The sequence below is a fragment of the Centropristis striata genome, chromosome 13 (genome assembly GCF_030273125.1).
Source record: "Centropristis striata isolate RG_2023a ecotype Rhode Island chromosome 13, C.striata_1.0, whole genome shotgun sequence".
In the NCBI taxonomy this organism is placed as follows: domain Eukaryota; kingdom Metazoa; phylum Chordata; class Actinopteri; order Perciformes; family Serranidae; genus Centropristis; species Centropristis striata.
Genome location: NC_081529.1, coordinates 15,463,054 through 15,490,344, shown reverse-complemented (window position 1 = coordinate 15,490,344; position 27,291 = coordinate 15,463,054). Strand labels below are relative to the sequence as shown.

At 40.3% G+C, this 27,291-nt stretch overlaps 2 protein-coding genes across 2 annotated transcripts in view; both read left to right on the top strand.

The window, feature by feature from the left end:
• Window positions 1–4,447, top strand: part of kmt5c (lysine methyltransferase 5C) — a 16,483-nt gene extending 12,036 nt beyond the window's left edge. Inside the window, exon 9 of the mRNA XM_059348351.1 lies at window positions 1–4,447. This exon is cut by the window's left edge and continues 2,409 nt beyond it. Within this exon, the coding sequence (XP_059204334.1) occupies window positions 1–2,846 (2,846 nt within the window). The 3' untranslated portion in view covers window positions 2,847–4,447.
• A 7,872-nt stretch (window positions 4,448–12,319) lies between these two features.
• The window catches only part of shank1 (SH3 and multiple ankyrin repeat domains 1), an 87,991-nt gene continuing 73,019 nt past the window's right edge, over window positions 12,320–27,291 (top strand). Inside the window, exon 1 of the mRNA XM_059348044.1 lies at window positions 12,320–12,461. The gene's annotated coding sequence lies outside the window, so the exon portion shown is untranslated. The remainder of the gene's footprint in view (window positions 12,462–27,291) is intronic.

Here is a 27,291-nt window from a genome sequence, read left to right as displayed (position 1 = left end):
TAAAAACAGAAAAGAGAGATGACTTGGCATTATGCGACCCTTTTAAAGCCATCATGGATTCTGTGTCAGTTTTAAACATGGAGATGGAGGCAGCTCAGGCACATGTGCATGCTAGTAAAAGGTCAAAGAACAGATTGCATCGTTTGAAAAAACGAGGTGAGAGGCTATGTGAAAGGAAAAACACAAATTCATCAACAGACTCAAAATCTGATAAAGATGTTGAAAATGTATGTGAAACACCCAATGACAAAGTAGAAATTAAAGAGAAGCTTGATAAAGAACTTTTAGATGGAGTCAAGCTGCTGCCAGAAAAAATCGTGGGCTGTAAAAATGACAGTGATATGCCAGCTGCAGGGCAAGAAACAAAAATTGAAGATCGTTTTGTGCAGAATTGCTGCCTGTTTGAAACTGGGTCACAACAGAAACTGCAGCCCGAAGTTGATGCAAATGGTCTTCCATTACCAGTAATTAAACTACGCAGAAAGGCAGAGGATATTTGGGAAGTGGACAGCAAAGAAGAGCTCATACATTCTGAAGTCAAAGTAGAGCCCAAAATTAAGAAAGAGGTGAAGGGTCACACTTTAGGGAAACAAAAGAAAGGATGTCTTGATCTTAGCAAGCTCAAAGAAGAGTTCCCTTCCCAGCGACTGAACAGCAACTCAGCCCTCCTGAAAACGGAACCACCACCATTTTCCTTGTCCCTGTCGCCACTGTCTCTGTCTTCCCCTCTTAATGACAATAAAACCGAAGTTATATCCTCAGCTGCAGATGCAATCACTGAAAGGGCAGAGATGAACAGCGGAGGAAGGAAACAGCGGCACAAAATGGAGAGACCACGGAAGTGTGGGCCTGTAGAAACACCCACCACCTGTCTTAGTCACACTCTCCAACAAATTGACAACAGTCTCTCCAGGCTTTCCGAGGGGTTGTGCTCATCACAGACTTTGGAAAAGCCAACAGCATGTTCCAGTGCTTCTAATTCTGTCATCCAGCCCCCGTCCCAGTCTCCTCCATTCACAACTGCAGATAACATGCTTTCCGGTGAGCCCAGCTTTACAAACTGCTGCGATGATATTCTGGACTTTCAGTGTCTCAACTTCGAGGGGTATTATCAGCCACAGAACATACTTCCATCTTCCCCATCAGATTTGTGTTCACTGGATCCACCCACAGATCCCTTCAGCAGTCCCCTCTCTCACAGCCCGTCCGATACATGGACCACTGAGACGCCATACCTTGGCCCTCCCAGTCCAGGAAATAACTTTACCAGTGACGATCTACAGTTTTTTCCAGGTCTTATTTCTTCCAAAAGTGACTCTGTTTCTCTGGAATGTGAAGCAAAGGATACCTCCAAAGACAGACACCCAGCTAACATCAGTTTCAGTTCTTCAGTTCTCGGCAACTCTGACTTCACTGCTAAAGATCGCATGCTAAGTAAAAATCCAGGAATGAGGCTGTCCAGAGAAGACCCTAGAACACAGTCTTTTCCTGGAGGCAACAAGCCCCGGTTGTTTGGTGCAACATCGTCTTCTGTTACATCCCACACTGCTGTTACTTTAACCCAACCCTCCATGAACGTCAAGGCCAGCACCAGTCAATTAAAAGCCCAGTCAAATCTTAAAACCCAGGGCCCCTTCCATCGTATGACCATTCCTGGTAAATCCCAGTCTTTTTCAAGTACTCAGCCGAACACAGTCAGAGTTCCCCAGAGTTACGTGACTAAATCCGTCCCACCATCTCAGATGTCTAACAAATTCCTTTCTCCTCAACTCTTCACTGTGAAAAACCCCAATCCTCCTGACAATCCATTCAAATTCCATGAGAAAACTTCCACAGTTATTCACAGGGTGCTCAAGTTTCAGGAGGGGAACCAGAATCAGAACTTGTATAGTGCACCGTGTAAAGACACCATGGCTGCTGGCAGCCCGATCGTCATGTCCAGAACACTCGGTGCAAAATCAGGTGCTATTGAGAAGACCCAGCAGAGTCAGAAACTATGTGTTGGTACAGATAGTCAACATAAAAGCAACATTTCTATTCAAGGGTTTGGAAAAGATGTCAGCCATCTTGGTTCCTCCAGCAACCCCAGCAGGTCCAGCCCTCATTTGAATAAACCCAACGCTTTCCCCCAGTCTTTTATTAAAAGAATGTCATCTGACAAACATGAAAGTGGTGAAACCAACATGACGTACAAAAACGTACAAAAGCCCTTCTTCTTTCCGAGCAAAGATGGTTATTCGTCACCACATGACAAGAAATCCAATCCGTCAACCTCAGACAAGCACCAGCCATGTTACACTCAGCAAGACCCTTTTGACTTTAGCTTTGGCTCGTCAATTTCGCCCATGCCCCAGCACAACAACCCACAAGTGGCCCAAAGTACACCTCCTGGTACACCAGCAAACAAGAGTCAGTCCGCCACCTCAGCCTCTTTCCCTTACGGCTATCAAGGGCCTCCTTATGTACTAAACTTCAGCGGAGATCATTCATTGACCCTGGGTCTCAGGGATGGGGCTGAGGGTTACCCAGGATTAGGCTCAACAAACTACACCTACCATTGCCTGATGGAACCTTCGGGCACCCAAGGGCGACTGGTTCTCGAACCCTGTGGACCTCAGCCGTCTAATCCAGCCTCTTTTTCTTTGGGTGGGTTTTCAGGGCTCAAAGGTCAGGACGAACATTGCAGGAAGGACATGCAGCAGCAGTGCCAGCCAGGAGAACACCAAGGCCCACCACACTATGGACCTGTTGCATCGTCTCACTCCATGGGTCCCACAAAACCCAAGAGAGTGAGGTTAGTGGTGACAGACGGCACAGTAGACTTAGATCTCCAGTACTCGGATTGATTTATACCTCTCGGAGTAATTGGACCCTAAAATACATTTGAAGGGGAGTTATACAGTATCTGCAACAAGATGTTTTTTTTTGTAAACACTGTAGTTCATAGTCTACCAGTTATTAAAGCCCACTGACTGATTGACACTTTTCTAAATCAATATTTTGATGGACTGTTAATGTATGAATGACTTGTACAGGGTTTTATGTAAACCGGGTGTATCAGCGTGTTTTAACTACTGTTCGATTTTAAAAATCTTTATTATCCACTACAATTTGCTGATAATACCAAATTAAAAATGCATAAAGAGAACAAAGCATTAAATATATTTGTGAGTTTGAACTTGCAGGCCCTGTACACAATAAAAAGCCCTCGTACTGTACTGTAACATAGCTGTATGACTTTTCTATACCATGTATGGCAGTAGAGACAGGAGCACCATCATTGGTTGCTGGTACTTGTAATGGTTGGTTTTCAAAAGGCAGCTTTGTGCCTCGGTCTTTGATATGTTCTTGTGACTTTTTGAAGCACCTGTTGAAACAGTCCACCCTCGTTTTTATACTCTCACATTGTGTGTGTAACTCTGTGTGTGTGTGTGTGTGTGTGTGCGAGTGTGTGCATGCATTTGACAGGCAGGTCTTGAGGGATCAAAGAAAGGTGTGTTGTCTTACCCGAATGTGTGACTGTTGCTCTGACAGATTTTAGTAAGATCATTAGTCAATAATGCATCAATGAAAGGCTTGTGCATGAGCGATGTACGGTAAAATAATTTCCCCTACCTGTAGAATATATACTTGTATACGAGGAAAACTCTACTGGGTGAAAACATGCGTGACATGAGCTGCAGCTTTTCATAGCTGCTCTTTGATTACTTATGTGGAGACATTAGTGGGAGAAACTGCAATATGTTTTTTCAGGCCAGTTGTGCTCAATGGATTGAAGTATAGTACAAATCTTTGTAATGGGAGACATTTAGATATTACCCTGTTATTACACCAAGAAAAGTGACAATCTTCTCACTTCTCACTTTTTGTCATTTCTTTGTTCTTTTTTCCCCCCAAAGGAGTTAATGGTTATTATATAGAAAGAACAGAAGGATAAGTTATGCATCACCTGCAATAGTTAGTGTTATTTTGCTGATGGAGTGTTTATATTGTAAGAGTTATTTGCTGTCAATTGTGGAAGTCACGTGAGCATTCCCCTCATGTCTCGAAGTACTGTATGTATTTCACATCAGTTAGCAGGAGTGTTCAGTGTGACTGCACAACCTTACATTACTACCATAAAAAATGTACTGTCTTGATATGGAAAGGCCAATTATTTATTTTAATATCCTCATCCTTGAAATGGTGCTTTAATGTAATTTATATTTCACATTGATTGTTCAAACTATTAAATGTTTTTTTTATCATTATTTAATGGGACAAAATACTGAACTGAATATTTACATCGAGTATTTAATTTCACAGCCTTTGACATCTTATCCAATTGTTCAGTTGTTACAGGTAAAACTTTCTCTGTCTTTTTTTCTAATTGGCAGTTAGTCTTACTGAAAGTCTGCTGTAGAAATGTACAAATGTAGCCTATATCATTAAAGAATTCTTTTTTGTATTTTCTCTCTTTGATTCTCTTTTTTCAATGCCACAAAATGTGATTGTTTACATTATATTATGTGATATCACATAGCTTGTTTATTTGACCAATCATTCATGTAATCATTTATTTGACTACTAAAGACATCAATTTCTTCTACTATATTGCCTTGTATAGGCACAGATCTAATGACATACCTTTCTAGTGTCATTCATTGTCAAGAGATAAAAATCTATTCAGATTATGGCCTCAGTTAACTATTATTTCTATTATTCAGTTGCTGCTATTTTCTTAATTAATCTTAACTGTTTGGTCTATCTAATTTCACAAAGTAAAAAATACAATATAATTTCCTAAAGGGAACATCTCATAGCTGTCTAGGTTTTGTCCAGAATCCCAAAATAATCCATTTACTATCATATAAAACGAAGAAAATATAAATTTTTGAAACTATTGAATAGCAGTGGTGGAAATAAATAAGTACATTTACTTAAGTACTGTAAATTAGTAAAATTTTAGATGCTTGTACTTCAGGTTGCTTTAAAAAACGTCCAGTTGCTGTCGTGGTTATGACTTGCTCACAATAATTTTTCTGCAAAATGTGATTTATTTTAAGCCTCTGGTACGCTAGGTTAATATAACATTACCATCTGTTATACACCCACTTTTAAAATTTTGTTAGGTTACAATTGTGGGTGCAGTTGCACTCCAATAGCTGCAGCTGAACACTGTCATTAAAGATTGGTATGAGGTGGCAATAAAGGTGAATTCATATGCCCATTTTTTCATTAAATTGCCCATTCTCAACCATTCAACAAGAATTATTTTGATGCTTTTTTAAATGCATGCTGACACATTTTCATCCAAAGAACCAGCAAAATTAAATCATATTTTAACTGTGAATTAGAAAATGTTTGGCAGGCCACCGAGCTCCCTATCTATCATCAGCTGAATATTGATTATCACTGGTTTAACTTTGTCTGATTTTGTGCAAGCTGCAGTCAGTAGTGCAGTGAAAGTTGTTGTTTACTGTCAGTTAAGATTTTTCTGTTTTGATTCATTTTATAAGTCTCCTGCTGTCATGTATTCATCTGGTTAATTTCAAAGCTTGGAGTGGGCATTCATCCTCCTGCTTTCCTACTCAGCCATTACCTCCTTTTTCTCTACCTGTACTTTCATTCTACACAGCCAGTCTTCACGTTCTTCGCCTCGATCCCCTCCTCTCCTGCAGCACATGACCCACTTCTGCTTTTCTTTCTAGCTCTCAGTCGCAGCCAAGCAGTTAATTCTGATGCCAAGTATAACAGTTTTCTCATAATGAGGACGGAAAGAGAGGGAGAGATTATCCCTTATAGTAGTGAGGGAGAGGGTGTTTTGGAGATGGTTCAGTTAAAGGAACAGAAAATCCAGGGAAAAATAGGGCTGTTCTCAGCTGTCATAACAGACTACACAAGTTTATTCTGCTAATGCGGCCACTCATCAAACATAGATTTTACTTTGGTTGCAGCAATCATCAAAACATGACTCACTCAGTTTTATCTCATTTCAGCAGTGGTGGAATCAACACTTAATTAGAACCAAGTACTGGTTCTGCAGTAAGAGGTCCCTGTAAAGGATAAATTATAAGGGCCACGGGACAATCGCCCCAAGCCCCAAGCACTATTGTTATATTGGGGATTTTTTTTTTTTCCGATGCTATTTCGTCCCGCTACTAGTCCTGCAACTCGAAATTATGTTATGTATCAAAACATGCGGTTTGATCGTGATCGGTGTGCTATTACTTCTCTCTAAGGAATACGTCGCAAAAAGCTGCCCAAAATTTTGCATTCAAGTGAATGGGACGGCCGAAAAAAATTAGCGAAAAAGAACAATAATTGGAGATTTTCAAACGTCTACTTCTCCGGCATGACTTCACCTTGAGACTCCATTTAAACTTTAAACAGTAGACACAAGTCTTGTGTATTGGCACGTTTCGATAGGTCATATAGTTTTTATCAATCCCTGTTCAATGACCATGATCATTTTTGGAGAAATTCTGAAATTTTAATGGGTGTGTATTGCATGGAATGTTCATGTCAGAGTGTGTGATGTCATCTCTCAGAGTGTAGAGGGAGAGAAAAATTTGTCAAAAAATAAATGTAAAAACTGCACTCCAGGCCACAAATTCCACTCTACAGAAATAATTTATACATAGAAACGTAGGAAAATTTGTCTTCTCACTCACAATCCTCTGGTAAGCTGTGAGAGTTATAGTTTGGGCGTAGGACGCAGAGATGTGCCACCAATACGCACCAACAGCCTTGTTGGCTCCCATATTAAAAACACAGGAAGATTTCTGTAGAAAAGCATGTTTAACAGTTTTTCAGATCACTCTTACAAAGCTATTTCTTTATTTTTCTTCACAAAAAACATATGTAGCTGTTCAGGAAGAACTCAGGACGCTCAAAGTGAAGTCGGATCAATGATAGGTATTATGGTTTTGCCAAAAATGCTTTCTGTTCGAGGCCAGAAATTCCAGTCTGTCCACCTCTGGCTGCTGTCACTGTTCCGGGATATTCAAGTGGCAGTTAATTAAGTTGATTGCTCTGCTCTGATTGCCTTTGATCTTTGATCTGATTGCCTTTGATCCTTTGATGTGATTACAGTTACAGATACACGCACACATGCACACACACATGCGAGTAAGCGCGCACACTCCTCCAGATACACGTTTCACACACACACACACACACACATATTTTTTGAGGTTAAAGGGCATAGTTTGCTGTATAAATAAATACTTGAAAAGGAAGGCTTGTTGTAGGTGTGCTCCTTGTATATAATATAGTACCATAACATTACTAGTATTAATTGTTTTAAATCTGTGAAGAATCTCATCATAGTTTACACACACCGGCAGTAGCCCCCGTGGCCCTTTCAGAATTTCCCCAGAGGAAATTTTGTAGTTCTATATGCAGTTTAGTCCATTTGGCCGATATAATCTAATTTGTTTTCTTGATACAAAATCTTAATAGTAAATAATATCTCATTTTCAAGGGAGTCCTGACCGAGATGGAGCTGTTGATATGTTTCCCTCTGAAATGTAATGGAGAATTAGTATAAAGTAGCATAAAATGAATAAAATGGGAATAATCAGGAAAATGTACATTCTACTGAACGTACTACATTCTGAGTAAATGTTTAGTGACTGTTGGAGTCTGACATTTCCAAGGGAAGTCAAGTTTGGGATTATTTCATTGTAAAAGTTTTGCCATGTTTTAGATAAGAGCATGCCAATTTACCTGCATTGTGACCACGCACACCTACTGGGCAGATCATTTGCCAGCAACCCATCAAACAGGAATTCAGTAAAATGACACAATGCATGCACAGTGCAGCCCACACACTACGGATACTTTAATGTAAGTTTTGATTATATTACGGGAATTAATTATTTCATAAGATGGTTAATAATATTTTTATGATATTTAAGTTAACCAGCAGATGGTAGCAGAAAAGCAAAGAAGACAGTTTATAACTTCTGCTTGTTTTTGCTAAGTAACGTTAGCCGTTACTATGTTGGATGTGGCTTAATTAATCATGCTAATTGAGTAGTTTTAATTAACATATAATTCAATTAATTACTTACTATATAACATTTCTTTTATAAACAAGTTGTTCGCTTTAAAGTTTACACACAGCTCACATTGTCGGATTAAATGTTCACCTTTACCTGTTGCTATTTGTTAACTTGCTAGCTAGCTAATGCTAATGCTACGTTAACAGTAGATGAGAGTAGGACGGTAAAATCAACAGGGAATAATGGTAACGGTTATATTAAAAATATCAGAAAAATGGTGATCTTGATAATATTATAAACAAATATTTGGTTATTTCTGTATGAATAATTCAATAATATACTATTTAATGAATAATAACATTAATAAAATAGACAATACATAATTTAAAAAATAAATAAATAAATAAATAATAAATAAATAAATAAAAATACAAATAATTTTAATTTAATCAATTTGTTCCTAATAATACCACATCACCCCATTATTTACTGTAAAATCCTATAAATTCCGCATAAATTACTGTTTATTCCCATGGAAAGTTTTCCCCTGCAGCTCATTGTTTTTTGATTCAGAATTGATATTGTGACGCCTCTTCTAGTTACAGTCCACCACTGCTTTTTAACTTTGTCTATATGCAGCGTTGCTTTATACAAAAATACAATACAATTCCTTTTTGTGTCTCATGAAACAACCTTTTAAGCCCTGCTCAAAATTTTGGATGAATCACTAAGACTTAACCTCACTCGCTCTGCGACTTGTGTACATCACAATTCCATTAAACCCTAACTACAAGTATTTATGTATGTAGCCACATGACTCCCCATGTTCAGGGCTCTGGGGCATTGTAATCTGTCATATGAGTGCACGGCAGCAGTAGCCCTGTGAAATGGGTGACTGTGTTGAGTTTCTGTTGCATTTTGATCTGGAGAGCTGGAACCACCATCAGCAGCAGCTGAGCAGTCACCTTCGTGGTGGAAGGAAACACAAACAGTCTGAGAAACAAGTTAAGGCCGGGAGGAAAGAGGAAAATGCATTCAGATGAGAGAGATTTGGAAAGGTGCACTGGCACTGCACATTATTTCCCAGGTGACAGGTGGCAGAGGCTCCAAATGACTGGCTACTGGCTGAGGTGTCAGTGCATTAGTGTAAATTATGACTGTAACAAAACCCTGTGTGTCTGACAGAGGGGGCTGAATAAATATGTCAGCTGCACAAGCAGGAATATTGCTCTTATTATTATTATGGCTATATTTCTTTATTAAGTCTGACTGTCTGCTATTAAGGCGACTCCCTCGTCTCCCTGTACAAGCTGCAGTCGCTTGTGTGGTTTTGATGAAGCGCAGCAATCCCTTTTAGCTTACTGCAACTGCTTGCTTACTCTCATCCAATTAATACGGTTGGTCCTGTTTGAGCCTGATGAACAAAACCTGTTAAAGACACTCTCCGTTACATACACACTCAATCAGTCAAAGGAGCCGTGCTGTTGGCAGATGCAGGCTGACTAATCAATGCAAACCTCATTTAAAGAAACCAATAGATCACATGGTGTAATACTTTTAATACTGTGCGAGAAAGTTACCTCCGCATGAGTCACCGGCTGAGTGAAGAGGTGGACAGCCCCCGCTGTGCGAGGTTTCATTTCATTCACATCAGTTTCTAAATGCCCGGCTTGGAGCTAATGGATGTAATGTTAATGAGAGAAGGATGGAGATGTTTATAGTTATTAATACCACTTTATAGAGCAGAGATGGCAGGGTTTGCCTGTCACTGTCACCTTTGAGTTGAAGCACAGACTTCCTCTCCATGTTGGAGATTGGGTGACATGACAAGGCATTGGCTTTGCCGATTTTGTGATTAGTTGATTCATTGAAAGAGTCGAATCTGTAACATTTTTTTCACAATCCACTGACCCTTTTGATAACAAAAATGCAAAACATCCAGATTCTCAATTGTGATATTGCTGCTGTTTTTATTTATCCTGCATTTTAGTGAATTAAATATGTTAGAGATAATGTAATTTTGGGTGCATGATATGGATTTTTTACTGATACAGATAATTATGCATTTTTGTATTTTAAAAAAAAGGTTTAAACCTGAAGTTAATACGCACCTTAGAGTAAGATTTTGTGAGCAAAAATGGATTATTTAATATTCCATAGACATTGCTATTATCAACACATCAAAAGCTTGAATGTTTATTTATTATTTCTATTAAATTAAACATTTTTTTTTACAAACATACTTTTAATGACCATTTAGCCTAAGAATTTATGTTAAATACTGCTACTTTTATTGATGACTAGCAAAGGCCCACGACTGTCTCAGAGTGTGTAGGTGCTGTGTTTGTTGGATTTGTGTTATCAAATGATAATTTATCGGCTATAGTTTCATTATCAGAGTAATAGAAAATAAAAAATGTTCCTGTTATCTACTGCTAAATTATCGGTACTGCTATATTTCGTGCATCCCTAGAAGTAATACATTTGGAAACAGGACCTTGGATTCTTGAGCAGTGATGGTTTTCACAGTCGTCTACTGTGTCATGTAAACATTTAATTGATAAATTAAGAAAATAGTAGTCACATTAGTCAAGAAATACAATGGTAAGCTGCAGCCCTGATTATATCAGCCCATTGAATTATAGCTTGTGCAAGTGTATTTGACTGAAAGGCAACATTTCAACCCAACAAGGTCTTTTTCAGGAAAATGGAAAACACAACATGACAAATGGTGCAAAAACAAATAAAACAGCACCTCAGTATGAGATTAAGTAGAGAAATATTGTTTCTTGAGACGAGAGAAGAATCCATAAACAGGAAAAATGTAACTATACATCACAGTTACAGGATGACCTGAAAGATCACACAGACCTGCACAAGTCTGGGAAATAGTTCTAAAAAAACATGTAAACAATTTAGGATGTACAGTAAGATTTATAAGAAATGCTTATCAGAATGCACACTGACACAGGGAATATGAATCCAAAAAGAAGTAATTTTTCATAACAGTAATTTTTCATAATGCAACAGTGTGAGAAAACTGGATGCCAGAGAGTTTTCCATCTTAGATTCATCACTGGATTGTGAACCAGTTACATTTTGTCAACATTTGACATGCAGTGTAGCACTTGTCAACATCAACTGTAACCAGACGGTCTTCCGCTGGGGGAATTTATCCAGCAGATGTTTTTTTTTAGTAGGGGGCTGTAGGATCTCTTGCATACTGTGTTTCATGCAAGCCAGCACAGATTTCATAGTTACCACCCTCTACAACAAGAGGAAGATCTGAAAAACATCTGTTTTTTTTTCTGTGATAATTGTTACAATATCCAGCCTTGATGACCCCCTCTTCTTCCTCATCCCCAACAGTTAAAAAGGTGTTAGCTCATCAAAGCCAAGAGGCGAGTTTGACATGCTTCACTCATCACTGATTGGTATAATGGAGTTGATTTCTACTTGCTATTCAGTTCAGCTCGTCAGTAGAAGGCTCCCTCTCCACCCACAGTCCTCTCCTCCCTCTCCCCCCTTCTACGTATGGTAATAAGCATTGCAGCAGTGGCTTCCCTCATCCTCTTATACACATCTCTTTCATTCCTAATTCATATTTCTGTGCGTGTGTGCTTGAGAGAGAGAATACACATGTTGGCTGCTGCAGATTGTCCAGACTGTATATTTTGATTTGGATTTAATTGTTGGATTACAGAAGGAATCCGTTAAAAATATGAAATTTTGTTTTAATTGATGTGTCTGGTTTTGTTGTTGATAGTGCGTGGTAATTATTGGATAATCTTTTATATCTGTGTGTATCTGCAATGTTGGGTGGATCCCTCTGTGTTTTCTCAGTTCTCTGAGAAGGAAAAAAACAGAGTTTTCACAGCTAAGAGTCTAACTCCAAAACATCAAAGAGAGAGAGAGAGAGAGAGATAAAGGGAGGGAGGGGTATGCCCTGTATCCGGGTAATGATGGAGGAGAGATGGAGGGAGGAGGGGGACAAAAGAGAGAGAAAGAGAGAGGTATGGGAGGGGGGTGAGGGAGAGAAACCAACCAACCAGTACAAGGAGTGAGAGAGAAAAAGAGAGAGAGAGGGACTCTGAGCATGCTGAAGGGAGGGAGGAGGGGAGGATAGCGAGCCAGCGAGGGATGGGGAGATTGCCGGACCGAGCGGATAGAAGTGTTACTACAGAGCTGCTGCTGCTGGAGGACGGGCTGGGAGCCGAGGATAATGCTCCATCCCTCATCGTACAGCGGCACGCCGGACACCTTGTAATTTCTCGTGGCGGCGGCGGCTGTGGAGGAGGAGGCTCTTCATTGTTGCAGCAGTGATTGTCTTCTTCATCATCTTCTTGCTCGCCCCTCCTCACTCCTTATTCCTCTGCAACTGGCAACCGCTGGGCTCCCCCTCCTCTCTTTTCTACTTCTGTCCCTTTTGCCAGAGGAGGGATTTCTGTATTTCATCAGGGATTGTAGAAGACAGTAAGAAAGATTTCTTTCTTTTCTGCTTTTCTCTCAAGGAGACATGCATGGAGATCGAGGGGGGTGCATGGCAGAGCAGAGGAGGATATGATTTCATGTTTGTGGAGGGATATTGTTGGAGTCAAAAGAGTGTATGTGTGTGTGTGTGTGTGTGTGTGTGTATGTATGTGTGTGCAGCAGGGGATGGGAGGGGGTTGCATGTTCAAGTTTACTGCATTGATGTGACATGTTAACTCCTCTCTCACATGGTTGTAATATCCCAGCTTTAACAGTAAGATATGCAGCAGTTGCACAAAATATACACTTGGAAATAAATGAAATTGAATGGATCGACTGAGGGACACAAAGCAGTGTCTGGTAGTGGATTCCTCCTTGATGGCAGCAGATGAATCCTCTATCCCAGCTTTACAGAGAGGCAGAAGAAAAAGGGGAAAAAGTGGGAGAATAAAAAGAGGAGGAGGCAGCAGTGGAGGGACACAGATTTGTGGACGAGGCAAAGACAAGACAGGAATCAGACAATTTATGTTGCACCATCAATAAAAACAGATATAGGTAGATGTATTAGAGATGTTGCTTGTCAGCTCTTGGATTTATCGTGTCAAACTGATAATCCCTCCCACATACATTTTTATGCATACCAAGGGGTGCTGAAAATCTGGTGCACAGCTCACTGCTCGGTGTTCACATTAAAAGGCTAACCAGTGCATAAAATCGCCCAGTAAATCACACTTTGGCTACCCTGACATACTGACTATAGTGTGTAACCCAGTGAATGCATGGATGAACATGGACACAGATGCACCTGTGTAGAATCATGCACTCAGGAGCAGATATAGCAACTGTTTTGCCATGCATTAAACAGCAGATGAATTTTGATAGCGGATGTTCAAGCTGCTGTCTTCTCACTTGAGCGGCTGCCTCTACAAGAAAAGGGTCACCCTGCCAGCAGGAAACATGTGTTTGGCTCGCCCCTGTCATTATCTCTCCACCTGAGTTTCGTCTATCTATAGATGCCTTTGTCGCTATTGAAGAAAGACCACAGGAAAGGAATGGCAGGTCAATTTAACAATTTAGAGGGCATACATAATTACACGTGAGCTACTTCTGTATTGCATAGTGTTGCACAGAGCAGCGCAGAGAATTTCAGCATAATGTTGCAGAATTGAAAGTTGAACTGCAAATAACTTGTTGTTGGGGGCGTTTGATCGCAGGAGACGTTGCTGTGTGTTCAGGTTCTTTAAACAGAGGCTTGGACAATGGCATATGGGCACATCGCCCACACACACAGTCATAGTAACTCACACATGCTATTCATTCTCTGTATGTGATGTGTCGCCTTAGGGACATGTAGGTAGAGGATGGCAGAGTGGATCATCAGAGAAGACAGCCAATATTACACAGTATGAGGGCAATTTTTATTAGTGAATACTTTAACCCCGCCATCAGTTCATTAGTGGTGCATTTGGAGACACCTGTAGTCTTTATTGATGCATAAAAGTGAAGTGCTTTTGACAATGTGTAGTGATTATTCTGTGCAACAGATACATGACTCAGTCTTTGCTTTTAGTGGTGCTCTAAGTTCAAACACTCATCACACACTGATGTCAAGCAGTCGCTACTCGCTAACTTATTACTACCAGCTCTCCATAAGTCAACTTCAGTGGTGCTTCATTCGCTCATACAAAAAAAATCACATTTCATTACACGTGTTGGATCAAAGCAGTACAATCAGTTTTACATTTGATTGACGATTTTGCAATTTTAAAGGCAGAGATGTGTGATGTAGAATAATAACCGCCCATTTACTTGACTTTGAGAACTTTCTTTATTCTCACATACTTTTTCCTAATTAATATGATTATCATCACAGAAATGGCACTGTTTTGTGGCAGAGGTCAAGACTGCTATGATAAAGATGTTCAGATACTCTGTTTTCAGTTTTATAGACAGGGAAAACAAAGTTTTTGACTTGTCACCATAGACTGTATAAAATAGTAGATGTAATCACCGTGATGTCACCTCTTGGTTTGTGTACTTTGGTTTTGGAGCCTATGTGATCAGCATTTAGGCTGTTGCCATCTTGGTTTATGGCCATCAACAAATTGGCTTTTTTGTAACCAGCACAGAGGTAGACTGGAAGCCAGAATTAAGCTACATACAAGCTAACACTAACGATAGCTAACTGGCTTCACTTTTCAGGGCCGGACATTGCCTCTGGCTTTGACAGCCTTTTTTTCCCAGGCTTTTTAATCAGTCAACATCTTCTACTCCTTTTTGCATAATTGGTAATCATGGCTTGAGGGTTAGGAGTATATCCCCGTCTGTTAGTTTGGCAGGCTCTTGACAGCGTTTTGATTATGTTTTTATGTTTTGGATGGAAAATGTTTTAAAACAGTGCTTGTGTTGGCAGGATTTAATTTTTTTTGAGAATGAAGGAACCGTTTTCAAAAATACTTGTGTACGTGTGCACTGCAGGCCTTACTTTGATTAAAACTATCCCTTCACTGTGAAACCAGTGTGACACTGAACATCTAGCTGTTCATTTAGCGAGTCCTCAGGCTGGTCAGATTAAAACAATGTTTGATGCCTTTGAATGATGGGAAAAAAAGACAAAACTCAGCATCAAACTGGTCCGTCAGTGTGGTGAGGATCAGAGGTTCAGCCCAGTTCAGCTGAGTCTGAATCTGTTTTCTTTGTCTCACTGCAAGCTCAATTAATTTGGCCTGTGGAAGCTGAGCTGATCTGGTAAAACTGTTGAGTGTTGATTCGTTTGCACTTCAGATGTTGTTTGGCACAAAGAGAGTCAAGGTCCAGCTAACAGCCATGAACTGCCACCCGAGTAGAAGAATTAACATTCAGCCCACGTTAGCAGGGAAATACCATTAATTCCTTCTTGGGCGGAAAGTGTTATGGAACACCACACTTAAGTTCCACTACACACAGAGAGGACACAGCACACAGTTGACATTTTCACCCGTGCAGTTCCCTCTTTGGGGATCAGGGGACCAAAATCTCCTCTCGCCACTCATTGAGTTCAACAAAGCTTGGAAAAAAGACAATTTATCAGCAGACTAGGGCAGAGCTTACCTGCATGGAAGTGGAAAAAAAGACCTTGACGATGATAGATTTTGATATTTTTTTGGATTACTTCAAGTCATGTTTATTCAGATTCCTTTTTCATATTTCAAATAGAGAAAAGGAGGTAAATGCTGTGTCTCCTGGACTGATTATCCTTGTGTTCAGTTGCTGCTGTGCTGAAAACTTGTCAAAGTCCCACAGTCAGAGCCTTATTTTCTCTGAGGTTTTTGCACCTGTATACATTTCAGTCTCTCTCCTAATATATTTGCCCGAGTGCAGTGAGTGGAGCTTAACTTTCTTTTCAATATTTGCTACGCTGCTCAGAAGGGGATGTAGTTCATAACTCTAGATTTAGCCATCTCGTTTACTCTCTCACTCCTTTCTTTCTTTTTTTCCCATCTCACTCATTCCTTCTCCATCTTTTGCCGGCGGTAGACGACTGATCTGGGACAGACAGGCCTCCCCTGCGCTCTGTCCTACTTCAGCGTTGTCCTCTCTCTTGTTTCTCCTTATTCCTTTTCTTTTCTGTCGTTTACGTCTATCTACCTATCTCTTATCCAGTCGCTCTGTCTCTGTTAATCATTTCACCGTCTGCGATTGTTTCATCATTCTGGAGTGATGGTTCTGTCTGGTGTTAATAGGCTGTCAGGGTTTTTGGGAGACGCCGTCATTACCAACAGTATATTTTTCTCTACCTGGCGTGATGTAGAAAATTGATGCCTGTCTGCCGTGAAACAAATCTTCTTTGATTTTAATGAAGGTGACGTTTAGGAGTAAGTGTAGCTCCACAGTGTTCGTATGAGTGTTCAAACTGCTGTGTTTAAGATGAGGACAAAATCACCCATCAGCCATGTTAATCTGTGGCGTTTACATACCTCTGGAATTCAATTTATACTGTTACTGTTGTTTGGGTTCTGGGAGTGTCTGCGGCTGATCTCTCTATAGTTCAAATGATTGCACCCACTTCTGCAGCTACTGATTGAATAATAAGTATTGGCAATTCAGTGTTATGGTTAGATACTGACTTATCATACACACTTTTGTATATATGTATATGTTGGCAGAGACGCAAATAGATAGTGGAGCGCACAAATGTTTTATGCTACAATTTCATGTATTAATGGATGTCAAGACCAAGTATATTCATGGTGGCATTTGTGTTTTTATTAATAGTAAGTAATTAATAATTTCTACTGAAGTTTACTGACATATTTCTCTGACATTCTTATTTTATATATTGCAGTGAAATACAAGTAATTAGGCCGTGAGTAGAATGTAAAAAGAGCAAAAAAATGCCATGAAATGACTTGAGGTTCAGAGGGTTACTATCAAACCGTTTGAACATTTTTAAACAGGCCCAAACCTTTCACCTCATTGTACATCACCAGCATGGTGCATCTCATACATGCGCTAAAGGGTGTAATAAATGTTTCATATTAGTGTATCTGTGGTTTGCAGAAACATAAAATGCCAACATTTTTATTCTGGCAACTAGGCTGTGAATAAACTTTTTAAAAATTGCATACAGAATCGCAATGGCAATATTGGTCTAGACATAAGTGCAGTTTGATTACTTTACAGTATTGTTCAGCCCCATATGGAGTAGCAGACAGACATTTTACTCACAAGGCAATTTTGAAAATGAGTCTGAACAGTAATAGTAAACGATGGCACTGCAACTTCCTTAAAAAAAAGTTGTGGTTGTCATGCTGGATGATGTGTTTTTTAAGTTTATTTGTCATTAGAGCACAGAAGTTAATGATCACCTCAAAGTGTTCTGCAAGTGTGTGTATTTATCTCCATGGAAATGATCCCCAGGCAGGCTTTGGATCCCAAGGGGATACCCCCCTCCTATTACCACACACACACACACACACACACACACACACACAAACTGTACCTCTGTCATTAATCTCTAATGCTATGTTGCTCTCTCTTCTCTCACTTTCCTCTACCTCGTCTCGTCACAAACAGATCACATCTGTCCCGCTGCAAATTCTCCTCTTCATGGTAATGAGAGAGGAGGATGGTGGGGGGGCTGGGCGAGGGGGTTTTGGAGGACTTTGGTCAGACTTCTCCATGCATCATGAATTCACTCTCAGTTTATTAGGGCTAATTGCGCCATTGAGAGGTGTGTGTGTGTGTGTGTGTGGGGGGCAGAGTGGGGTTTTGAGTTCTCCCTACCGTCACCGCTGCATCATCAAAGTGGGGTTGCTATATTTAGCAGCAGCAGATGCATGGCAGCAGCGGAGCAGTGCTGGCCGGGGATGACGATCAGAGTGGAGGGTGGGGTGTGATTTGTGTGTGTGTTTGTGTTTGTGCACGATTGAAGGCAGCAGCATAAGCATCAGCCGCAGGATCTAATGCTGCATCCAGGTCCTGTGGGAAAGACATACAGTAGATAAGAGCTTCTTACTTGAAAGCACTGTTCATATCAGCTTTCAGGTGGTAAATACAACTTGGAAATTCCGGGATTGTCACCTTGACCAACATTGAGATAAATTTGTCTTTGATTTTTTTATGTTTTACCTTGATCTTATTTATAAGTGCTATGGCAGGCAGATTTGTGATGCAGTGATTAATTAAGTCCGCAGAAAAACACAGTTCATATTCTTGTTGTGACCCCAAATGAGTTCAACACACAAACGCTTCCATGTGTTTTGCTGGAAATCCTTAATTTTTTCTCACTGTTATTCCCATAAACCTTGAGAGCAGCACTACATACCTGATAGGACAGAGAGCAGCGTTCAAAAAGTATCCAACCAAAGCGAGTGTTTCATGTTCTTTTATCTGTGAGAGGCTTATTTGATTCAACCAAACAGTTAAATGTGTAAGATCTGTGTAAGCTGTTGAAGGCATTGTGCCACATATTGAAGTCACATCAATTTTTTTGTCAGTATGTGTTCACGTTGCACACTCCTCTTTTCCAATAGAAGAGTCTTGCAAATCAAAGCCTCTCAGTCCTGCTCCATGTCATTTGATGAATATTGTGATTTGAGACAGTTTCAGTCAGAAGTTGTCCATATGCTAAAATTGATGTCAGCCGGCCTGTCAGTTCACTCCAGGACCTTTGCGGTGTTGTTGAGATTCCTGTTGACGTAACTGTCACTGTGTCTGACTCGGCGCTTTGTGCAAACTCAAATTGATGTCAGGTGTGCTACTTTTGCTTTGATTGAAAGATGTTGAGCTGCATCTCTTTGAGTACAACCCTGTCAGGAAACATCTGCAGCTGCTGGAAAAAGCAGTGTGCGTGGTTTAACTTTTGACCCTACATTTTCTAATGTAGTTATTAGCTTTGACATTACAAAACAGTTTATTAGTCCCTCTCCCTCGTTCTCTTTTTCTTTCTCTGCAACCTCTCTAAATAACATTATTATATCTCCATTTGTGAATGCATCCCAGCAACAAAGGACACAGCCTAATTCACCTCATCTCCACTGAGCTCCAGCCCTGTTTCCATACTGCATTACAGTCTTTTTCAAACAGTAACTGATCTGTCATCAGGATACAACGTGTTATTTTTGGTTTTTCATGCTGATTCTCCCTCACTGCCTGCTTCCTCCTCCACCAATGAACTTGTCATGGACAGAAGTGTGTGTTGGTGTGTGAGCATGCACCTTATCTGCCTGTTTATGTGTGTCAGTTTGCACCAGCAGTAGGCAGCAGTGGGTGTTTTAAAGTTTATGGGAGATGATGAATCGACGATGTTCGGGCCAGGGAAGGTTTGGGCGTCTTGCTGCATTAATAATGGAAGCACAGCTGGCAGTATTTATAGTAACAGTGGAAGGGGGCCGTGGCAGCGTGAATGGTGGTTATATATGAGATAGAGTACATCCTGCCAGCTCGCCCGGACATCAGACAGTGTGAGTTCCCTCAAGGTAGGCAATCCTGGGGGGATCTGATGGTGACATGAGCACAGACACTCACACACATTCACAATAGCATGCTCAGTCTTACAGCGTGGCATTAGCACGCAATACAACACATGTCCTCCTCTGATCCCTGCAAAGGTCAGTTGTTTTATTAGAGGAGAACAAAAAGAAGTACTGCTGATCATTCGAAAGTTATTGAAATTGTCAGTCCAAGCTATAAAAGGAGAATGAGTGAAAGAGAGAGAGAAGAAGGAGGCAAAAGCTGGGAATGCTTGGAGGAACACATGGATGGTAGCAAAGGGGATATAGCCTATAGGAGATGTTTGATGTGAAGCCATATTGATTGACCTATATAGCTTAGATTAAAACAGCAAACATGTGACGGCATTCCCCCTCTATGGTTGGGGTTTGTGAAGTCTGATTAAATCTGTGGCTCGCCGATCTTTGGCTACTCTGCGTTTTTTGTCACTTATATGTCGCTCTTCAGGCAGATAAAAAGAAACACAGATGACAGTCGCACATCTACAGGGGCCGAGTCCCAGTGGAATAGTGAAATTAAGGACAAGAAGGTGAATTGTTTTTTTTAACAAGACAGTAGTAGGACGTAAAGAACAGTAATATCATGCAACAGCTGTACTGTCCCATGACATGGGACTTCTCTGTGATCAGTTGTGAGTAAAAGCCACAATGCCTGTCGAGTATCACAGAAACTTTTATATGAAACCTAATCGGGACCCTTAAGCTTTAGCACTGGGCTGTTGACATAGTATGACAAGTGCCACAGTCTGTTAAAGGAAGGTCAGTGTGGTTGGATAGGTCAAACAGACACCAGACGGGGCGTCTCCGGTGCCACACCTGGTAGAGCGCATACCAGCGGGTGAGCGGGTGGCCCGGGTTCGAATCCGGCTCAGAGCCCTTTCCCGCATGTCTTCCCCTCTGTCTCACCCTTTCACTCTGAATATCTCTCTATCAATAAAGCTATATAATGCCCAAAAAAAACAGACACCAGATTATCACAAAAGCGACCGGTGTGCGTGTCCCGTTCGTGTTTTTATTTTTTTATTTTAAGCCTTTTTTAAGTTTAAAGTTAACCTGTTCGTAAATACGTCACATTCTAACATCACTCTCTATATAAACAATGTTACTGTGTCCAGTAGTTTATGTTTTCCCAAACTTTTATTAAAATACCCAAGCCATGATCTTTTACCTAACCTTAACCATGTGGTTTTGGTGGCTAAACATAACCAAGATGCCAACCCATTGCGTTGGTATTAATGTGGAATAAAATGAATGGGGATAAATTATTTTAATCTTCTTTACTTTGCAATTGCTATCAGACTGAAAGCGAAATAAGTATTTTTTGTTTAGCCATTTAAAAAATAAAAAATAAAATACATTTTAAAAAATGGATGGAAAATCTTACACTGCAAAGTGACCAGGAACTTCAGCTGCCATATACATGTAGTGAAGTACCATATTTGCTTCTGAAATGTAGTGGAGTTTAACTATAAAGTAGCATGTAAAAATGACTCAAATTAAATGCAACTAAGTTTTACTTAAATACACTGCACTGTGTTACTCTGCTTTAATCAATGATCAACGTTTACGGTTGCAGTAACATGTGACTGTCATGTGAATGTCACTTGTAATGTTAAATCTTAGTTGATATACACTGTATGTGTATGTTAACTCAGTGTGGACAATTAACTGGCATTATTCTGTATGGAAGAATCCCATCCCAGATGATTGCTAAGTATAGAGTGGGAGAAAGAAGTGGTTAAGTGATGTGTCTATTTGGGATGCTGTATCTGTCTGAGGGAATAGATTTTCCATTCAAATGCCTTGAAACGTAAAACCACAGACCCTCCTGCAAGAAGTGCTGATTCAGCCGTTGCTGAACCGCAGGGAGCTAAAAAAAACTCCTTTCACTCGGTCAAACAAGGCTTTGTCAATCCATGACAGCTTTGTCCAGCTTTTGGCCCTCTGCTCATTCTACCTCATTTTGTTAGACACTGTATGAGAGACTCTGAATCACAGCTCTCATTTTGTGTCCTGGTTGGAGATGCTTAATTCCAACCAGCATATAAAACCCGGCTTCTTTTATTTTGTTAGAGCTGTACGCTCATCACAACCCCAGCTTTGGTCAACTCCCAGCGGGTCCAGATCAAAACTTGCATTGCTACACAGACTCTGCTGACGGTTGGTGCTTTCTGACAGGACTTCAAAGGACGTTGTTCTGAAGAGAGAAGCAAGACAGAAATCCAGCAGGCTCTTGTGAACGTGAACAAAAGAGACATGTGAAGTTGGACGGGTGATTTGCTTCCTGTTGGCTTGCAGAAAACAAAAAGGGACGACCTGGAGGTTGCCACATGGTCAGCCTCCCATTTGGTGCCTGCAGCCGTGAAACAGCATCCACCTTTAATATTTCACAGCCCCTCGTATGTTCAGGAAGTCTCCTCCCCTACAGCTACTCCCATGCTGGCTTATTTATTCATGAGCTCCCCATGTGCCGCCACCTAATAGCCCCAACTTGGCCCTCAGTGCGGCCCTAGATAACAGCAAGTGGGTCCTGCCACTCTGAGCCCAGCCACCACTTGAGCTCTTTAGCCAGACAAGAGAGATGAGTCTGTGTTATTTAGGATATTACTCAGCTCTCTGAAACAGGCAGCATATGTAGCTCTTTGAAACAGGCAGTACATGTAGCTGCTAGCAGAAAAGAAGTACAGATTCTGAGCAGCCCCGTGGAGATTTAGTGGCGATGACGAATAAAGTTGATTAATTAGCAGGCTATTTGAATGTGATCTCAGCTCACTAGCTCCCTAGCTGATTGACTGTCTTTGTCTCTCCTGTGGAGAATAGAGAAGCTTTAACAAACACTGTGGCCTCTTACATGCATGCAGAGAAATAATGTTTGTGCTTGTAAAAGACTGCAATCGACAGTCAATTTATCAAGTAGTTAAATGACAGAAAAACAATTATTTTCATCATCTTCAATCATTTTTTAAAGCTAAATTATCGAACATTATCTTGTTCCAGTTTGCTTTTCTGTCTTTCATGTGCTAATTGAATATCTTTGGGTTTTGACTGTTGATCCCACTAAAAAACACACTTGAAGATGTGACCTCAGGCTTTCAGAAACTGTGAGGAGCATTTGTCACTTTTCTCAGACATTTTACAGGGCAAATATGATTCAATTAATCCATCTGTGCCCACAACTGAAATGTTTTACTGTAGTGGAAGTGTTCTTTGGGCTTGTGTAAGAACAAAATTTAAGACATTTTCAAAGTAACTATCTCTTGTCATATTTTATTAAGTCCTTGGGCACAGAGGAGTACTGCCGGAAAAAATACAGTAGTCCCAATGTGCCTAAAGACCAAATATAGTATGATAAGAAAATGGCTGTATATCTCAGAAACTACAAACAGTACAATCAAGTATTTGCAATCTATGAACTTGTTATTGGAATATCAGACGAATGCACATATTTTTTTTCAAAAATCCACACTACTGATAAGAGTATGCATTCTGTGTAATCTAAAAATTTCCAAATTGTTAGTTTCTGTATTTTTAGGTAGTTCTATCATGCTGATGTTTGTTCAAGTGTTAATTTTTCTGATAAGTTTGGTTTTCTTATTATTTGATGCCATAAAACAAGGGTGTAATGTCATGATTGACAGCTGTCATTGTGCTCTGATTGGGTCTGATGGGTATTTTGGGAAATTATAACATAGTGATATGACCAACGTTTGCTGTGTAAAAAGGCAATAAAGCAAGTGATTTTTGAGAAATGCAGTGTGGCTGCACTACTTTTGAAATTGCAGAAGATTCCTGCAGTCAGTTCATACAGTGACATTTTAGCTCAAGATTAAAAACACAATTATAATATATTTAACAGTATGTTACACTAGCTTTCCAAAATAAGAGTCATACCCTGTTGCTCAATGAAATAGGTTGCTTTGTTTGTGGTTCTGACATTCATTGGCTGTCAAGATTTGACAGCTGCTTGTAAATAATCCGACCCCTGTTTGATCAATAAGTAAGCAAATGAGCTAACCTCATGGCTCAAGGAATATCAGCAATGTAGTAACATTTGTACACAGATTAATATTGCAGGTGACCTTTGCAGTCTACAACAGGGGTATAGAATAGAAGCTCAAAGGCACGGGAGAAAGATAAATCTTTATAAATTACTGGTGCTGATTATAATTTGTCACATTTGACTAGCCTTGCTTCGAGCTAACATTTATTAAACTGAGCTTAATAGTCTGGAAAACAACATTTGGACCAGAAAATACCTTAATAGGCACAGGGTTGTGAGACCTGTTTGGTAGCCTGAGATATACACCATTTTGAACCACAGGGAAATAGACTACGAGGTCATTCTTGCCCCTCAGGAAGAGCTCACACGCTCATTTCTTTCTTGTGTCTTTATGTAGCGTCTTACACCCACTCACATCTCCACTATAATCCACTGTTGTCTATATATAGGGAACCCTCTGGGAGTTTGTTTTATTGCTTTCCCCCAACATGTCTCTAAATCCTCTTCCTGTACTACAGTCCCGTATCGTTTGATCCTCAAAAATCAGAGAGGCAGAATTGGATGGATGTCTTTGGGCTTATTGTCAGTGTGAAAGCTTTTTGATTTCTTGTAAGGATGAATGTGTTGGCGAGTGTTTTACAGTTGAAGTGTTTTGGCCTTTGTTTACTTACTTGTTTACATTACAATATGAGCTAAAGTAACCCTATAGTCTCAGAGTCGGATGTTTGAAAGTAAGAGGCCAGATGTTTATGATATACTTATGGTTTTTATGAAGTCGCTCTTTCCACGACTTTGGTCCAGATTGAGATATCTCAACAACAACTGAATAGGATGCTGTGAGAGTTTGTGCATATATCCAAGATACAGAGAAGAATAACTTTTGTTTCTTTCTAGCAGTTTAAATTGGGATGGGTTGGTCCACACTTTGGTAAAGACATTCATGGTTCCCAGATGATGAATCCTAAATGTAACAACTTTGGTGATCCATTGAAATTTCCATCAGCTGTTTAGTTTACTTTCTGTTTAGTGCTGGACAGTACATTTTTCAGGATAAACTAAGATAATGGGTATTTAGCTCAAACAGAGCCACTAGCTTTGCTGTAGGTGCTCTTTCTCACAAGCTGGGTGTAGGTTCGACAAGGACAGAAAGGAGATTCTGGGACACAAAATGTGCTGGTCTTCTTTTCAGAGTTGTCCTGGGCTTAATTCTGTGAGATTTCCATGATGAGAACCCCAGTGACGCTGTTGTACTCCCCTCCCTTTCCTCTCAAGCTGAAACCAGGTTCCTCCACCGGTGCTCATCCTACTTTGATAGCGCAAGGGAGGGTTACATCAGAACGTGTGTAGAACACGTGGCTTCATTCTCATTCGCTCAAGATCCCCTGGGTCCCTACAGTTTAGATTGACATTTTCTGTGACGTAAAGCTCCCTCGTGGATGCCTCAGTGCTCTAGGATGATTACATATGTTCTCAATTGAGCAGAGGGTCAACGACACACATACACACATTATTAGCCTTTATCCATCTGTTTGCACAGCTTCATGGGGGATTGAAGTGGTGCATGTGAGTCCTTACACGCACACACACACACACACACACACACACACACTTGCAAACATGCTGTTTGGAGGTTAGTGTCCATTTGTGCGCATCAGGGTGCCATTTTGTGTGTAGATGTCAAACAAGGAGGGAAGGAAATTGGCCGTTCCAGTTTAGTGGCAAGAAAGTGGGGCGATCTGTTCTTTGGAAGTTTCCCAGTGAAATTTCCTGGGGACCAAGACACTGAAAATATCTATCTATATACACTCAATGTCCTACATACTGTAAAAGAGAGGGTGAACCAGAGAGGAAGAGAGAGAGAGAGAGAGAGAGAGAGAGAGAGAGAGAGAGGAAGAGAGGGACTGAGTGAGCACATGAAGATACATGTGTGTTTGGGAGAGATAAAAAGAGAGAGGGAGGCAGGTTAAATGTCACTGTGCTGGTGGGATATCAGTCTTTTGATGGCATCACACAGATAGATGGATTGAAGCTCAGTATAACCAGGTCAAGACTCCCGCAAGTCACCCAACAAAGTTACCTCATTTTCCCTCCCACTTCTGTGACATGAAAACCCCTCCAGTAGAAGTAGAAACGCTGCCTCATAACCCAATTTCCCTCTGCTCATCGTCTTCTCCCACAATGGCAGGTTCAAGTGCAACGTGAGGGATTTATTTGGATTACATTCACACCTGGCAACTGTGTCTTAAGTCAACAAACAGAGATCAAATCCGTCTTTCCCTTGCCAAAACACAGATTTGCTTAACATGCTGCTTACTCCTGTGAGCTTTGCGTCTTTTAAAACAGATGTTAAATGGCTCATCTCACTTGTTCCCCATCCATGAATATCTTAACAATTCCATTTTGACAAGTGTGAGACGACAGCCACCTGCTTCATTTGCTGATTTCATTGCATATTGAGTAAATTAACAACCGGAGTTCACAATTTACGACAAATGATTATAATACAACAATACAAAGCCCATTTTAAAGCACCTTTTTGGGCAAAAAACAGCTATGTTCATTTGTCTTTTCTTTTCAGGCAGTGGTGTAATGGGAGTTGATTAAGTGGGTGTACAACTAGGCAGATGGGTAGGTTTCTGGGGAGGAAGTGCCAGATACTCCTATATATTGGCTTTTTTAGCTGATATGTTGGTGTATTTTAAATCAACAGAAAAATATGTGGCCATTCCCCTGTTTATACTATTCACCACACCACTGTTTCCAGGTAAGGATTAATCTAATGGAGGAGCTTCAGGTCTATAGGGGCACACATAAAACAAATCCATGAGAACTATGTGTATCATATATGCTTTTACAGGCAACAGAGCAACCATAAATGACCATAATGCTATGCCACATGCTGTAAAGGGCTACCAGTAGGTGATTAAGATTCAGAAATAACTTTACTGTATACACAACACAGCAGCATATAAACACATCACAAATAGCAAGAATGACATAGCCTGTGGGTGCATAACGCACTGCTGTGTCTTAAATCTGAGACTCAACAACAAACAGTATCGAAAGCGACACTGCTGACAGAACAGATAAATATAAAAGCTGTCAGATGTTTGCGAGCGTACAAGTGAATTTACAGCAAATGTGCCAAGGCAGGGGCACGCAATCAAACGCAACACTGATGGTAAAATGAATACAGTTTTCCATCTCCTAATGCCCATTTACTTACTACTCTGTAGTGCTTACCCTTTCCCCATTTAAAGGTATAATTTGCTATTTTAGGAACTAAGCTTATTCCGTTTCTTTTAGATGAGAATATACCAATCTCATGCCTGTATGGTTAATATGAAGATACTGCCAGAAGCAGATTAGTGCAGATGGATCACTGATTCGGTAAATTGGGCACAGGCCGAGGGGTCCAAGGGTTGAGGGGGCAGAGACACAAATCAACCACAAAGACACAGACAATTAAAACAAAGAGACATGGAACAACCATAAAGAGACACAAAATGACTACTGAGAGACACAAAGTCACAAGAGATACAGAATAACTGCAAAGAGACGAAGTTAAGACCAAGATACGTAAAACAACAACCTAGAGACACAAAATAACCACAACAAGACAATAAACACCCCGTAGAGACACAAAACTACAAGGAGACACAAAACAACCACAAAAAGACACAAAATAACTGCAAAGAGACACCAAAGCATCAAGAGAAACTACCACAAACTGACACAGCGTGACCACAAAGAGAAAAATGACTAAAAAGAGATGCAAAAATGAAAGTTAAAAAATGTTTAGGATTTTTTGTTTCACTTGTGCCTCGCACAGAGGGAACAG